At 35.3% G+C, this 17,244-nt stretch overlaps 1 protein-coding gene across 1 annotated transcript; it reads right to left on the reverse strand.

Moving 5' to 3' along the window:
• Positions 1-1,046: 1,046 nt before the first annotated feature.
• Positions 1,047-14,091, reverse strand: LOC113063133 (translocation protein SEC63 homolog). Its single transcript, XM_026233328.1, has 20 exons — positions 13,859-14,091; positions 12,622-12,721; positions 11,781-11,895; positions 11,577-11,689; positions 11,238-11,299; positions 11,078-11,136; positions 10,897-10,947; positions 10,278-10,386; positions 10,105-10,199; positions 9,862-9,994; positions 9,588-9,680; positions 7,671-7,816; positions 7,435-7,582; positions 7,253-7,335; positions 6,910-6,966; positions 6,615-6,779; positions 5,908-6,069; positions 5,616-5,816; positions 3,369-3,473; positions 1,047-2,684 (listed from the first exon to the last, which is right to left on the reverse strand). Exons 1-20 carry the CDS (start codon positions 13,980-13,982, stop codon positions 2,547-2,549), a joined length of 2,259 nt encoding a protein of 752 aa, XP_026089113.1. The 5' UTR covers positions 13,983-14,091; the 3' UTR covers positions 1,047-2,546.
• Between the last annotated feature and the right edge of the window lie 3,153 nt (positions 14,092-17,244).

Here is a 17,244-nt window from a genome sequence, read left to right on the forward strand (position 1 = left end):
GGAGACTTATAGCTAAATCTCATCTATACCGAATCTAGTTATTTCCAGATTTTTATTATTTTAAAATTTTGACGTGTCTTCGGGTGAAGTTGTAACTTTTCTCCACACTCAAGACTTGTTGGTTTAATAGGTTACATTAAGATCCTTATAAGGGCAACAATTAACCTACTTACAAGTGGCCAAAAATGTGGATGAATGTGGATTGTTCAGGAAGAGCCTCTCAACAACATCTAGATATTTAGGAACAGCTGGCTTTTCTTATTAATTCAAGCGACTAAAGTCCAGATTGCATACCTGACAAACACTTATATTAGATATTAGCCTGGCAAGAGCTTAGTAATTGATTGTTTGAGAGTGAAGCAGGATGTTCTCTGTAGCACTTTGACATAATGTTCATTTTCCTTTGTTTAATACTGAACAGATCATTAGCAAATATTCCTTTTATGAAAATGTCAAAATGTCTCCTTTTCTTCAGAAAAAAGCGTGGCAAGTTCATAAAACCATGTATTTATCAAAGAAAGACGCCGTTTCAGTGGATACATTTTCAATCATGTGTAATTAAAAAGAAAATCTTTTAAAAAGTTATTTTATTTGAAATTATTTAAATACAAATAATATATATTTTCCATTTACAATGACAGCTTTCTTGTAAACAAAAGTAGCAGATACTGTTTACTAGGCAATTCACCCCTTTTCTGGCCAGTGAGTTTCTCTGTGTGTCTATGAAGAGATGATTTCTCATAATCTGGGCCCTTCGGTTCATAGCTTTCACAGCATGAATTATGAGGCTACAATCTTTTTCAGAACTATAATACTAAAATGTCTATTTATCTGCCTATTTAAACTGTTATAACTGTATAAAATTGGTTGTGTTACATGCAACCAGAATGACACTTTCCCTATGTCAGTAAAGATTGCATTGTGTTTATGCTAATGAACACTGGTGGGGAAATAAGTAAAATAATTATCATATTTTCTAATGACATTTGCAGTTTTCCAAATGTACCTACATACTTTAAATATTGGGAACAAACAAGAAAATTCAATTTCCTGTCATTAATTCATGATTTAAAAAAAAACAAAAAAACAAACAAACAATTGAAATTACATTTCATACGCATTTTTACAACTCAAATAATTTCTTATCAGTCATCTTAACCTCTCCCACTAATTGACAAATGAACAGACCAGACCAATATTTTCATAACCACTAAATCAGCACTTCCAATATGCTGTCAGACCGTCCACTGGTGCAAAATAACATTTAAAATAGATGAAAATAATCATATCCACAAAAAAAGCTAAATATACCCTCAAGTTTGAGCATGGTTGGCATCCCGCCACGCACAAAACACGCAAAAATAAACATAGACCCTAAATAATTCGTTTCTATAACAAACCATCTGCAATAGTTGTGGCTTCAAAAAAATCTGTACATCGAATAAGGCATTCATATTTGATGAGTGTGGAATGCAAGACAAAATTATATATAAATACAAATTAATGTAATAATTTTTTGGTTCAAAAAGACACCCAACCATCTTTTGCTGCCCCATGGCCAAGAGATTAGTGTAACTGATGAAAGGAGAAGAAAAAAAATGCTCTTTTTCACAAATCCAAACCTTGGATTACTTAGACTGTTATGACACAGTGCCAAGAAATCTTTCTTATATCAGCTTGCTTTTTTTTTGTGGAACAGACAGACAGCAGTTCTAGGTAAAGCGACATTAGGAGTTAAATCAGGACTAAACCATAGACCTGCCTGTGGAATGTCTGCAGTCTTTTTTTTCGTGAGGCTGAGACAACCTGTGCTAGTGAAGAGAAAAGCTGGAAGTTGTTACAATAGGTGAGATTTATAAATGTATTGGACTTTCACACTTGATGACCATAAAGAATTGAGATGCAACCCACAGTAGTGCAGTACCCTTCATCCCATAATTCCTGCTCAAGCTCAGAAAACATCCACACCCTTGTGGTTCATGCTTACTCCAGATTACACATCACACAGCCTCGTAAAAAGTGGAAACACCTGGTAAATCTGATATCTAATAAACTACATAAAACTACAAAATGATAAGGTAGAAAACACCCTTGAAGCATAAACGGTGATATTGAAAAATGACAGTCATGAGGTGTGTGATTTTTCAGCGGTATTCTGGGTTTTATTTTTCCGATGCATTGGTTGCATCGATGCATCTTTTTCATCAAGCAGAGAGGAATCTGAAACACAGCTGGACCCCACAAATAACCACTGTCACATGTCACAGCCCACTGATAACGACTGGACGAACGCAGGGAAAGATAACCAACAGTTCCTTATGTCTTATTTTCATTGGAGGACAGATTTGTGATTCATGATTGTTTTAAACAGGAACATGGGGCGTCAACATCCTTGTCTCCTGTTTGCCTCCAGTGTGTGGTGACCCAGAAGACGTCAATGTCTGGGGTTATGTGGATGTGTAGGAGCGTGTGTGTGTGTGTGTGCACGCGCATGAGTGGGCACAAGGGTGTATGAGCTGTGCTCAAGTTTGCATGAAATGACTGGTTTAGTCATTGTCTTCTTCATCTTCCTCAGATTCCTCAATGCCATCACTGTCCTCCTGGTCATCCTCCTCTTCCTCAGTTTCTGGGATATCCCACTGAGGGTGGTTATCCACCATGGCCTTCGCCTCATGAACCTCCAGCTGAAAAGAAAGAAAAAAAAAAAGAAAAAAAAAGAATTCACAAAGGTTCTGGTGAATATCTTAAAATGTATAATAAATATTATATATATATATATATATATATATATATATATATATATATATATATATACATATATACACACACACACACACACACACACACACACACATATATATACACATTTTATGTATTATATATATATATATATATATAACATTTATAATACATATGTCTTTCGTTATATTTTTTTAAAGAAATTAATTATGTTTCTTGATCACAAAATCAGCATATTAGAAATATTTCTGAAGGATTATGTGACACTGAAGACTGGAGTAATGGCTGATGAAAAAACAGCTTTTATCGCAGGAAATTACATAAAACACATTGAAATAAAATAATATATATATTTTTTTATAATAAAAAAGTGATTTAAAATTGTAATAATATTTAACACTATAACTATTTGCTGTATTTGTTATCAAATAAAAGCAGCTGTGGTGAACATAAAAGACTTTAAAAATCATTATAAAAAATTTAACCAACCCAAAACTTTAAACATGCATTGTTTTAAAATATTTTATAAAATGTATAAAAACTTAAATCAATATTTTAGAAATAAGATATAGAAGAAAACATTTCCAAAAAAAAAATAGTATTAATATTATAAATATATAAAAACTGACCTTGAGTGGCTTGATCTGATCTAGTCCCATGAATGAATCTGATCTGAGAATCACAGAGTATTGATAGTTTCCGGTTTTGGATGGAGCGGGGAATTTCAGTTCAACCTGAGGCAAACAGGAAGTTTAGATAATCATTGATCACTTTACACAACTCTGCAAAACCTAAAACGGAGGAGTAATTGGGAGATATGGGATAATTTATGACCCTTTTGTTTACACTGCATTCTCATGCTCCTCACAGAGAGGAAGCCCTCTGTGTGTCAGACAGAATTATGACAGGCGTCTGGCTGCTCTGTAACCAGACAGAGACTGCAGTATGGAGGTTGCCTGGCAACAGGCTATGGGGAAAACTGCTGTGCAGGAGACAATGTAGCTAGAGCACTCAGCAAGTCTCACACACACACACACACACAATCAAACATACTTTACTATATTATAATGACAGAACACCATATCACAATTAATTCTAGTGCGGCAATTTGTTTTTGCCATTATTTATTCTGGTTCCAAATGCTTTGTTATTTCTTTTGTAATAACAAACAATATCTATCTTCACGACAACAATATCTATACTTCATGTTGGGCATAAATATAAAGCCTACTGATAAAGGACACCGTCAACAGTATTGACGGCAAAATAGACTATGTTTGACAGGTGCAATATGCCAGTGTGTCACCGGCCTAAGGTTTTCAAAAGGCCTCACGCGAGTGTGAACATCACTACAACTAGGAAAAAAACGATTGTAATTAAAACGCAGCTCCCGTCGGCATTTAAACAGACCTTTGCTCTTAATTCCAATCGGTCCAACACAATAACGAAATCTGAGCAGGTCTAAAAACTGAAACGAAAAACTGGAGAACTTTGCAGCAGTATTTTATTTCTTATTATTTTTTTATTTTATATATATTTTAAACAAATTGTTTAAAAAAAAAGTTTATAGTAATAAACAACAACCTGCAGTTTAATGTTTGCATTTCTTTCCCTTACTGTACCGAAAATGAACCGAACCGTGACTTCAAAACCGAGGTACGAACCGAACAGTGATTTTTGCGTACCTTTACAACCCTTGCTGGCAGTGATTTTTTAAAAAGCGCTCAAGACTTTTTTGAAAACACTGTTTACTCCATAGGATTATAATGTAAAACAGACGCTGGCATAAACAAAACTATGTCTGCATCTGTGATCTGAGAAATGACAAACAACAAGCGCTACTCTACACTGCTCAAATCTTGCATTTTAATAATCAGTGGCAAATTCTATAAATATGTAAACATACTTACTGACTGTGAGTCAGAAGTGCCAGACTGTCCATGCAAAGTTGGAATTGCCACACTTTATAGTAAAAGCCTTTGTGCACAGAAGCATTGTAGGCTATGGTTCAGGAAACAGTCCTCGTCCACCATAAAATGCGCTGCACATTTGCACATTTTCTGAATATTTGGGTTGAACTGTTCTGGAACAGTGTTTTAAATACAACTTAACCACTAAGTTCTAGTTGTGTCTTCTTTTGGAAGGCCAAACTAAGTAGTTTCACTTTCACAAGGAAACACACAGCATTTCCACCACATTGTGCCGGCGGCAACTGCGAGATTAAAGGTTAAACCTTCTTTCTTTTCGTGAACATTTGGGCGGTGTTGTGCAAATCTTCCCACATCGTGACATAAACATGTGAGGGCATGTTAGAACGAGCCGTTTTAGGGGGCCATGGTTGACTATCTCTCTGGATTTGAGACTTTAGTCTTTGCAACTCTAAAGATCTTCTTCGTGCACCAAGAGCTTGTAACACTCCAAAGAGAAAGCAAACATTTTAAATAACAACATATGACCCCTTTAACTAAAACTATTAAACATTTGGTTGTTTAGCTTTATTGAAATAAATATATATATATATATATATATATATATATATATATATATATATAAAATTAAATTAAATTACATTTTACATTTAATATATATATATATATGCGATAAATATAAAAAAAATGCTAATTTAAAATATTAATAAATTACACTGCTCACAAATTAAATATCACTATGATTTGTTAGCACAATTTACTTTACACAGCCTTTACTCAAAATGTTGTCTAGCCAGTAAAAACATTTCTGAGCAACTTTCCTCAAATTTCCACGACTTTTAAGTTTTAAGTCACTTTCATGCCCAGAATATTTTTTATTCCACTCCGAGTAACACAATGTCACCCTTTCTGAATGAAAAAAGCACAAACAGGTGGTTGTGGCCTCACCTCCTCTGAGTCTTTGAGTGTACAGACGTGGTTGGGCATAGACACCAGCGTCTGTTCCTTCCTATCTGCAATGTAGAGCCACCACCACTCCTGCTTCTCCTCAGGGAAGTACAAACTGTACACAGGATGTGTGACCTTAGACTTGGTCTCCAACAGTGCCCTTTCACGGCGCTGAATGCTCTGTTGTAGTGCCTCCCATTCCTACGGAAAAAGACATGCTGGTTATGGAAAGCTGCACTGCAATGACTACCATCGGCAGTCACATCAGCATTCAGAAGGATATGACACACACCTCCTCATCATCTCCGGCAATCTCGTCCACCTCAGTGTCACTCTGCTTGTCGCTCTCCTCATCTCTCTCGCTGGGAGAGTCCTTATTTCCCTCTGCTTCATCTGATTCACTGCCTTTATCAGAAAGATCGTCCTCTTCCACTTTTGATGCAGGAGCAACATCCTGTGAATGAAAATATAAGCACATGCAGATGCAAATGAGCATCATAGTAAATCTGACTAAAATGAATAAATAACATAATATACACCGATTTTTTAAAAGTTTTTGAAACAAACCTCTTGATCAAAAAACAGCAATATTTTGGACTATTGTTACAATTTCAACTGTTTTCTATTTTAATATATTTTAAAATATAACTGATTTGTGTGATAGCAAAGCTCAATAGTCAGCAGCCATTACTCCATTCTTTAGTGCCATATATTTCAGAAATCTTTCTAATATTCTGAAAAATATTTATTATTATTATTATCAAAGCGATACTTTTTTTTTTTTTAAGTTCAAAATAATTTAATTGAAATGTAAATCTACAACAATCTACTCTCATTTTTGTCAATTTAATGCTTACTTGCTGAATAAAAGTATACATTTCTATAAAAAAAAAATCTTTCGGGACTTTTTGAATGGATAAAATGAAAGTCTGTTTCTTTAAAAGTCAAACAATTGTGTAACACTGAACATTTACAGGTCTATAGTTTTAGAATCCTTACATTTTCTGCCACACTGCCATTGGGGTGTTTGGCCTTGTCTCCCTTGGCTTGCTGTTGGGTGACTGGTTTCTTCTTAGTCAGTTTCTTCTTTTTGGACTTGGCAGCTTTCTTAGCTCCTTTATTCTTATTTTGCCAAACTTTTGGCTTGTTTTTGGCATCACCTTGCTGCAAATTACAAAATAATATTCATATACTTTTAGACATTATTACAAGCAAATAACAAAATGTAAATATGCATTTTTAATTTGTTATAAAATTATGTCCGCCAAACACATAGCTTGAATAGCATTACTACCTCCTCTGCATTAGTTTCCTCTGTTGGTACCGGTGCGTCCTCTTTCTCAAACATCTCCTAAATACAAACAGAAATTTAGTACAAATGTTGTTGCGCTTTTTAAAAAGAATACAGACTGTTATGGTAGTAGGTAGTCTTGCTTGAAATTAATTCTCAACCTAAAAACCAAAGAAGCATAGCATTGACCTCTTGTGGATGCCTGCTGCAACTGCAAGATGTGCTATACCATGACCATAATCACTTTGCATAATACATAGGGTATATAACATAAATCAACTGCTATATTTGAATAGCATTCAACTCTCACCCTCAAAAAATGGTGGCTCTCAAATATGCTACTTACAGACATTCTCTTCCTTGTCAAAGTGACGGTAACTGTGACAATGGATCCTGCCGTGACGTTATTGCTATCTTCATCATCCAACACTATGGGGCAATGAAACACAAAGAGTTGAAGTCTTTAAATCACATGTAATGGTTTTTATTTAAATGTATGAGTGTTCAAATGCTGCTGAACAATCTTACCTTGAAGTTTGGTTTCCATGTTGATACAGGGAAAGCTCCCGAGGACCGCCATGACCTCATCATACTTCTCCTCCCCCAGGAACCGCAGCATGTTTCTCCTGTCAGAGTCCTTCAGACTGACAAGATCTTGCAATGTTCTTACCTTATACTGATGAGAAAGGTGGGCCATATTTAGAAATTTAACTGGGGTATCTAACAGAGTTTTCTGTGCTGCAATGCCTCTGAGAAAGATGTACCTTCTTAGAGATACAGTATCGGAGGTGCTCCTCTTCAAAATGGGGCAGCTGAAGCAGAGGAGACTTGGCCTCCTGCAGTCCTTGAAGCACCATCTGAGACAACTTCATGCAGTTCTCTATGGATGACAACCTGGGAGCCCGAAGACCTATAAAACCAAAATCAGCAAAAATCGTATTTCAATCATGCATCATATTATATACTACCTTTCAAAATATTTTTTTCATGTTTAAAAAAAAAAAAAAAGTCTCTTATGCATGATGAAATATACATTAAGCAATAAGAAGAAATATTACTACAGTTTCAAATAACTCTATTCTTTTTTTTAATACATTAAAAAATTTAATTTTCCCTGTGATGGCAAAGCTGAATTCTCAGCATCATAACTCCAGTTTTCAGTGTCACATGATCCTTTAAAAATCATTCTAATATGTTTTCAAGTGCTCAAGACATACAGGTCCTTCTCAAGAAATTAGCATATTGTAATAGAAGTTCATTATTTTCCATAATGTAATGATGAAAATTAAACTTTCATATATTTTAGATTCATTGCACACCAACTGAAATATTTCAGGTCTTTTATTGTTTTAATACTGATGATTTTGGCATACAGCTCATGAAAACCCAAAATTCATATGTCAAAAAATTTGCATTTCCTGTAAAGGTTCTCTAAACAAGCTATTAACCTAATCATCTGAATCAACTAATTAACAAAATTAACACCTGCAAAAGATTCCTGAGGCTTTTAAAAACTCCCAGCCTGGTTCATTACTCAAAACCGCAGTCATGGGTAAGACTGCCGAACTGACTGCTGTCCAGAAGGCCATCATTGACACCCTCAAGCGAGAGGGTAAGACACAGAAAGAAATTTCTGAACGAATAGGCTGGGAAGTCTGTGGGAAGGAAAAAGTGTCATTCGGAAATCAAGGTGCCAGAGTCTGGAGGAAGACTGGGGAGAAGGAAATGCCAAAATGCCTGAAGTCCAGTGTCAAGTACCCACAGTCAGTGATGGTCTGGGATGCCATGTCAGCTGCTGGTGTTGGTCCACTGTGTTTTATCAAGGGCAGGGTCAATGCAGCTAGCTATCAGGAGATTTTGGAGCACTTCATGCTTCCATCTGCTGAAAAGCTTTATGGAGATGAAGATTTTGTTTTTCAGCATGACCTGGCACCTGCTCACAGTGCCAAAACCACTGGTAAATGGTTTACTGACCATGGTATTACTGTGTTCAATTGGCCTGCCAACTCTCCTGACCTGAACCCCATAGAGAATCTGTGGGATATTGTGAAGAGAAAGTTGAGAGACGCAAGACCCAACACTCTGGATGAGCTTAAGGCTGCTTTCGAAGCATCCTGGGCCTCCATAACACCTCAGCAGTGCCACAGGCTGATTGCCTCCATGCCGCGCCGCATTGAAGCAGTCATTTCTGCAAAAGGATTCCCGACCAAGTATTGAGTGTATATACTTTTTTTTTAATTAAAAACACTTTTCTTTTATTGGTCGGATGAAACATGCTAATTTTTTGAGATAGGAATTTTGGGTTTTCATGAGCTGTATGCCAAAATCATCAGTATTAAAACAATAAAATACCCTAAATATTGCAGTTGGTGTGCAATGAATCTAAAATATATGAAAGTTACATTTTTATCATTACATTATGGAAAATAATGAACTTTTATCACAATATGCTAATTTTTTTGAGAAGGACCTGTATTTCTTAATGCCGAAAACAGTTGTGCTGCTTAATATTTTTGAGGAAGTTTTTTTTTTTTTTTTTTTTTTACAATGTTGTATTTAGTGTCAACTTCTGCTCCGTTTAATGCATCCATGCTGGAATAAAAGATTAATTTCATCACATAATTCATACTGATCAAACCTATGAACAGTAATGTATATACTCATATTAATTACATAATTACCTCCTCTGCTGGTTGCCATCATAGTAAGTTGACAGCCGACATTGATCATTTCCTGTAGTAAAGCAGGGCACTTCTTCACCACAAACCTTTGATCTGCAGAAGATATAAAACAGCTAATTAATTAAGCTTGCCATTAGCAACACCAAGGTCATGGATGTAATTCCCAGGGATAACACATATTTGGTTTAATATATTGCCTGTAAGCTGGTAGTTGGTCTGCTATTATCTAACAGGATTAAATGTTGACACTTGAGAGGTGTTTGTGAATGCTTACCCTCCTCTATGTTCTCAGAAACATCCATCCTGGCAAGGTGTGTAAGAAGTAAGACTCGAGCCTTCAGGCTGTAGGGATAGCAGAACGGAGGCTCCTTCTTCTTCACATTAATGTTTCCCAACTCCCGAATCAACTGCACAAAGCAACACAACACGAGCATTCGATTTAATCATTATCCACTAGCCACTTCATTAAGCATTCTAAATCTTTAGCACAAAATACATATATGTTTGAACATTTTACCTGTGGAACTTCTATGTTGTCTGTTGGTCTTATGATGGCCTCTTTGTTACTACGAGGATCAAATTCAAATGCTGCCGTCAAAACCATCACCAATCCTGTCAAACACAGAAAAGACTCAGTCGGAGGTTTCTAAGAGATCGAAAGAGGGCATACAATATTTTTCTTCAACTTACGTTTCATGTTCATTGTAGGCGTTTTGTACATAAAGTGCATGAAAAGCTGTGTTGTGTTGATGAGGATCTGATCACCACTGTAGCGGATGGAGCGGTACCACCATGTGCCCTAAACAAAAAGGCTAGTTACTATTGTTTGTATCAGAATATTAATGAACAGAATGGGTTTCTATACTAGTTTCCAAGCACTTGTGCACTACCTTTTGAAAATTTGGGGGTCAATAAAAAAAAAAAAATTATGCTTTTTATTTAGCAAGGATGCATTAAAATTGATCATTAGTGATAAAGACATTATAATTATACAAATTATCCTTACGATTATCAACACTGACTATTATAATGTTACTCTAGCTTGAGCCACAGATGATGAAAATTCAGATTTCCAATTTAAATATAAATAAATGAGTTAAAACACATTAAAATAGAAAAGAGATGTTTGAAACTCTAATAATAATAAACAATATTACTGTTTTTACTGTATTTTGATCAATTATCTTGATCAGCATAATAGACTTCTTTCAAAAAACCTAAAAAGAAATAAATCTAACTGACCCCAAACTTGTTTTATTTAATGTCATCTCATGTCAAAGTTATTTATCGCTCTAAAAGAATGGCTTACCACAACCACAGGAAGTATAACCATAAAAGCCAACCCATAGACCAGCAGCACCTGTGAAAGGCACATGCAAACAGGTTTCGCAAGTTATTGCATTCTTAGTGTATTTATTCAATTATTAGTTGACACTTAAATTTGGTCAAGACTTAAGTGACAGCTGGAAAAAATGAGTGGGTGAACCTACCAGCATGGAATTTTTCTGATCAACAATCCACGCAGGAAGAGCGATTCCAAAACTTGTCACTGATCAACAGTAAAAAGACAGAATAATGATGAACTTTCAACACAGGTTATACTAACGGAAATTTGTTTAGAAATAAGTTGACAAGTTAAGAAACTGTCACCTCTTGGGCCATCAGGGTTGCCATACTTCTCCCAGTTATCCCGTGCTTCCTCATTCGTTAAACTGTGAGAATGTATCAGCATGGAAAACGATTTCAAAAACCCAAATGATTACACGCAGTGCAATATTGACAAATAACAGAAAGGTGCTGCATGAGGAGGCTCAGTGGATGACATTTTTACAAATAGCTTTTATGAACGGTATTGTGCTGCACCTATAATTACACACTGCAACACCAACACCAACCCACATAGAAAAATGAGTTGCGACTGCTATAAATAACATGACATTAAATGTAAAAGGCAACAGTAAATAAAAGAGGTGGTGACAGCAGTCTTACGCAGAGTAAGCTTTAGCAAGCTTCATGAACATGGCCTCATCTCCACCTTTATCAGGATGGTGTTTCAGAGACAGCACTCTGTACTGTTTCTTAATCTCAGCAACAGACGCTCCCTAAACAGAAACATAATGGATCTATTAATCTTGAGAAGAAACAGGTTAGAGATTAAAATGACAAAGAATAAGACAAGAAATGCATCCTTACTGCTTCCAAGTGGAGGACCTCATAGGGGTTATACTCCTGGTACTCTCGATCTAATTTAGACACCTTATAGGCCAGGAGAAGAAATACTGCCCACCCAAACAACAGGGCTGATTTTCTAAAAGAGAAGTACATTTTTAGCATGTGACCAAAATTTACAATAAAATAGACAGCAGCTGCTATACATCATGATGACTAAATAGCATAAAAGAGCAGATTTAAGCTATGAAAGAAGGGATATTTCAGAATACTCCACACATCTTATTCAAGCTTTGTTCTTTAAATAGACCGTGCACAGCTTTGACGAGTGTCTGATGTCACTGACATGCTTAAGAATTAATAATTTCATCCATTTTGACCATTGTGGCAGGTGCCACAGAATTATATAAAAAATAAATAAATAAATCAGACCATCACAATAAAATGACTCTTGATTGGTGTCCGAAAATTCATTAATCGTATAAAAAAAGTGTTAATATCTGTTGCAAGACTCTCCTAAAAGCATTGTTGTCCCCTTGATTTTAATTCATGTTAACAATTAATACAAAATATGCTTTTTTTTACATCTTTTAATATACTTAATGCATAAATAGCTAATTAAATATTTTTGCACTTTGCATGATTTTTAAGAGGTAGTGATATCCAATTAATTTTGTTTGTCCAGTGCACACTGTATACATCCAGAAACCGACCAAAAATGTGTGCATGTTAAAAACTAAATGTTTATAAACAGCAAACAGCTAGGACACAAGTGCAGTGTGTCATAATAACAGTAGGCGCAATGAGCTAAATGAGATTGATTCCCCTGAAATGCCTTTAATTTCACACAAACATAATCACTTACTTAAGTGTTGGAACAATGCTCTGCTGTGATTTCATCAGCCGAAGGCGATACCACAGACATCTTCCATGGACTCGTCGTAAGCTCTTCAATCTTAATTGCTCTGTAAATTCATTTATATAATGGACAACAATGAGAAAAAAGTAGCATTGTGCAATCTAACTCACACCCACCATGCAAACATATAGATCCTACCTCTACAGTAAAATGCCATTGTAACAGCAAATTATATAAAGTAAAAGTATTAACATATTCATAAAGCATGGTATAGAACAGTTACTTTTTAGTTAGTGAGGTACTGCAAAATGTGACCCTGTGTAACTTTCTTACATTTAGAGCAAGATTACAAAAGCGGTCTCAAAATATGCCAAAATTGTATTGTTATATAAGAGAATAAACAGAGGAAGAGGATTTGTGTACAATAAACCCATCTTCATTGATATCTGAAAGGTTTTCAGTCTGACATGAAAATATTGAGCCATAATGGACTATAAAACCAAAAACCTATGAGCCTTTCTTGTATAAATGTGATACTGTGCACACTGCATAATTTATTTGCACAACTGCATAATCTACAAACCATTGTCTGCAAACATGGGTTCATTTAGTGCGAATTTGACTTCGACTGACTTAAAGTTGTCGATCTGATGCATGTAAACGGTATGCAAAAGTGCAGTTCATGAGAGAGTACAATTCACAAGAACGTGCATATACCAAAATGTACAACTAAATAAACAGATACCTTGCATCATTTCATAACACATGCAGAAAAGTGAGTGGGAGTGGCAGTGAATGCCATGCATACGGGAAAGAAACCAGTAATGATCAATGGCGACCATTATATTATCAGATCAACTGATCTTAAAGCAATGTGTTTGTCACACATCAAACAGATGACAATTAACGAAGGACGCTTGTACGTGAAGGTAGCAATGCTCAAATAGACATTTAAACTGAGGTCTCTTTAAAAGTATCTGCGTTAAGAGCGGTAACTGACACTTCAAAATACTGGAAATATCTCATACAGTGTAGTTGAGCTGCTAATGCTACGTATCAACAATCAGGCGAGCTCTTAGCGTCATTACTGGGCTTACCTTAGGTATACGTTTTATTGAATACTGCAATGTCAGAAAATGCTCCTCAAAGAGGTGGCAATCTAGTTATCAGTAACTTACTTATCATCAAGAGACATGTAACGTGAACAGTTCATCTCTTCGTGTATTAGCATATGGGGCCTTACCCGCATTCTGATCCCGGGGCCAGAGGTAATAGGTGGCTGGGATTACTATTAGTCCCACAAAGGACGTGAGGAAATAGAAAAAGGTGTTGCCACTGTCGTCGTACTGAAACTGCTGTCCAGCCATTTCGCAGCGGCTTTAAACCCCGTTTTTTTCAGCCGCTTTGCCGCCCTATCAGTCGCCCCACTGTAGGACTAGTCACATATGCTGGAGAGGGAAACCAGCATCCAGGCACTTTCTGCAACGATAGCGATTATTTTCAAAATAAAAGGTTTTCGTGTAATTTTTTAAGACTGACCCGCAGGTCTTTGTTTGTGTAAAAATCTGAGTTTATTTGTTAAAATACGTTTTTAATTTATTAGACTGTGATCACATGCTGGTAGTATAAAAAATTATTAGATTTCCACGTTTAACAAAACATGGACTTTTATTATATCGTGTTAAAAACATCTCGCCGCTTGCAGTCGACGCTCTGAAACACGACGACAAATGTATGCGCCAAGCGTGTACGTGTTCTACGCATGTGCTCTATGGTAGTACATGTTTTTACTTTTTATACAGTCTATGGTTTTTACACAATTCGTACTTTTAGATTTAGTTTTTCTTTTCTTTCAAATAAAGAGGGGATTTCATCCTGTACAGATGTAGGGATCCCTCACACAGGTTATTAGTCAACCCAAAGACTTAAATAGCATTTTGTATTATTTTTATATGTTAGTGTTAATTTATAACTATAATTAACATTCCTTAATGCATAATGGATTAAAAATGCATAGTATAAATCCTGTTTTACACATCTGCCCACAGACCCCAAGTTGAAAACCCTGGTTTTAATTTACAGATGAAAACATTAGATCCCTATTATACAAAAACCTGTCCTTCTTGATTTTGTAATTCAACTTATACTATTTTTATTATGTCCTTCCAACATATTCCAACATTTTCTGTCCTATATTGTTGCATAGTCTGGGAATGGAGACAGAAGGTGCTCTGAAAGTGGAGAGTTTGAATTGGCAATGATGTGACTTCATTAACCAAGATACTGGTAACAAGGGTGCAGAATTCACCTAGCTGATCACAAATGAGTGACGTGAAAGCAGTTTGCCATATTGTGGTAAGACTCTTGGGTTAAAAGAGCCAGACTAACAAGCACTGCATACCACACTTGTCTATTCCTCTTGCATAATGGCAGTCCATTTCCAAAATGCCAACAGCCGTACCAACTCTTACAAACACACTCAAAAAACTATTTTGTTTTACAGACTACAAGTGTGATTAGCAGAAAATTGGACAAACATAAACTAAAGTACCTCAGTTTGAGTTGGAGTCAGCTGGAAGTGACTCTTAAAATCACTTATTTTCAAGCTTTGCAGCACGTTACTGAAAAAATCTCTTTTGTCGTCCTCTCTGACAAGTGAAACAGGAAAAAAGTTAATGCTTTTATCTAATGTTTATTATAAACAGTATCCTTCTAATATAAAATAATGTGTGTATCATCTTACCATTGCAGATTATTGCTTGGTTCATTTTTCAGCTTCATTCTATTAAAATATAAATTAATATTAAAAATAATTAGTTGCATCAATGGGTTTTCACTCCTGAAATTAAAAGCAGCCTTTTGGTTGCTGGTTTCTATAGCTGGCCATTAGTGGTCTTCAATCAACAGCTAACATGTATTATCAAGCTGTTTTTGGTGCATTAAAGGTACCAGCAACCGCGTTTCAAAATATCCCCAGTTTAAGTTGGATTTTCAACAGGCTGGAAAACTGAAGAAATATTTCCAAATGTCAAACAGTTGCCAGTTTTAGTAAATAAAGGGAGCATTAAAAGAAGCACCGTTCTGTTTGTTTACGAACTGGAGTGACATAGCAATTCATAGAATACAGTTTTTTCACCTTACTTTCCAGTGTTTGCGATTTGCATTTTTCTTGAAAAATAAGAAATCTTCAACATCATAACTGTCAGCTAAAAAAAAACGCAATATATGTTTCAGCAACATGTTTTTTAGATTCAGACTGTTATATGCAGTCGCAATATGACATGATGGATTTCCCCACTAAACTTGTTTGACAAAGCAAGCTAAAATTAGCCTGAAAATATCTTAAATCATCCTATGGTTAGGTGGTCTTATGTGGTTTAAACTGGTCTAAATGCATGGCCTCCGAGAATGACCAACTAAAACCAGCCATGTGACCAGGCTGAAAACCAGCAAACCAACAAAGTCTGATTTAAGTAGGATTTTTTATATATATATATACAGCAGTGATGGCATGAAAACATATATTGTCTCAGTCTATTAATTCACTCCTATAAACATTAAACAAAGTGTGGCTTAAAATCATATTACATCGATAGATGGCGCCAGAGTAATATTATGAACCTGATGTACGATTCATCTCCATGTAGATAGATGGTTCAACTGTGAATAAATTCCATATAATTTACAAAAGAAAGAAAAACTTCAAGTGTGTATACTGATATGAGAGAATAACATGAGAGGAAGTGATCATGCTCAAACCCTCCTCAATAACCTTTGCCGTTTCCTCTTCAATCCCATTGACCTGAATGATGATGGCAGCACAAGATAACAAATAAGAGCTACAGTGATGAGACTGTTTACTTCAGACTTGAGAGATGCTCTTACCATCCTGCATTAATCAGACAGAGTTAAATATGCAGGGAGTAATTGTGCAGGTCACAACCCCTCATCTTAATTTACACATTATTACATGGAGGTTATGCACTACAAAGCCATAAATCTGTATAAAAATCAACTATAAGAAGTTGCATGGAAATTAAGACTGTGACATTTCATAAATATATGTTCCATGCATAAATATACTAAGTAAATGTTCTTTTTATAATGAAAGACAACTTACTTATACATTTCGTCCCAGGGGATATTTAGTTGTAGACATTGTAAAATAAAGGTCAGTTGCATAAATATTTAATATTTGTGTTCATGCTTCTTATACATTTGACATATATTCAAATCACTTGAAACCTAAAAGAAGAATATTTGCGTGTTAACAATTTATTACGAGGCTCCCTGGAATACTTAACATTCAAATATTTTCATGCTTGGTGATGTTGAATATCAGACCGAGTAAATGAAACGTATTAATATTACTGTAATATTGTTGCTCGTGCTTGGTTGACAATTTTCTTTCTTAACTGATGTTTTCAGATAATATACGGTTGTAAAATTGTTTGGTATGAATACGCAAGAGAGTGAACAAACATTTTAATTAGAAAACTTTTGAGAGTAAATTCATGGCCATTAATATATAGGTTTATTGGTGAAGCAATTTTTTATTTATTTTATTTTCAATTATTTATTTCATCCAGCGTTTTCTGTTATGTTGTAGCTATTACTTAGCTATTCATT

The sequence above is a fragment of the Carassius auratus genome, chromosome 45 (assembly GCF_003368295.1).
Source record: "Carassius auratus strain Wakin chromosome 45, ASM336829v1, whole genome shotgun sequence".
Taxonomy (NCBI): Eukaryota; Metazoa; Chordata; class Actinopteri; order Cypriniformes; family Cyprinidae; genus Carassius; species Carassius auratus.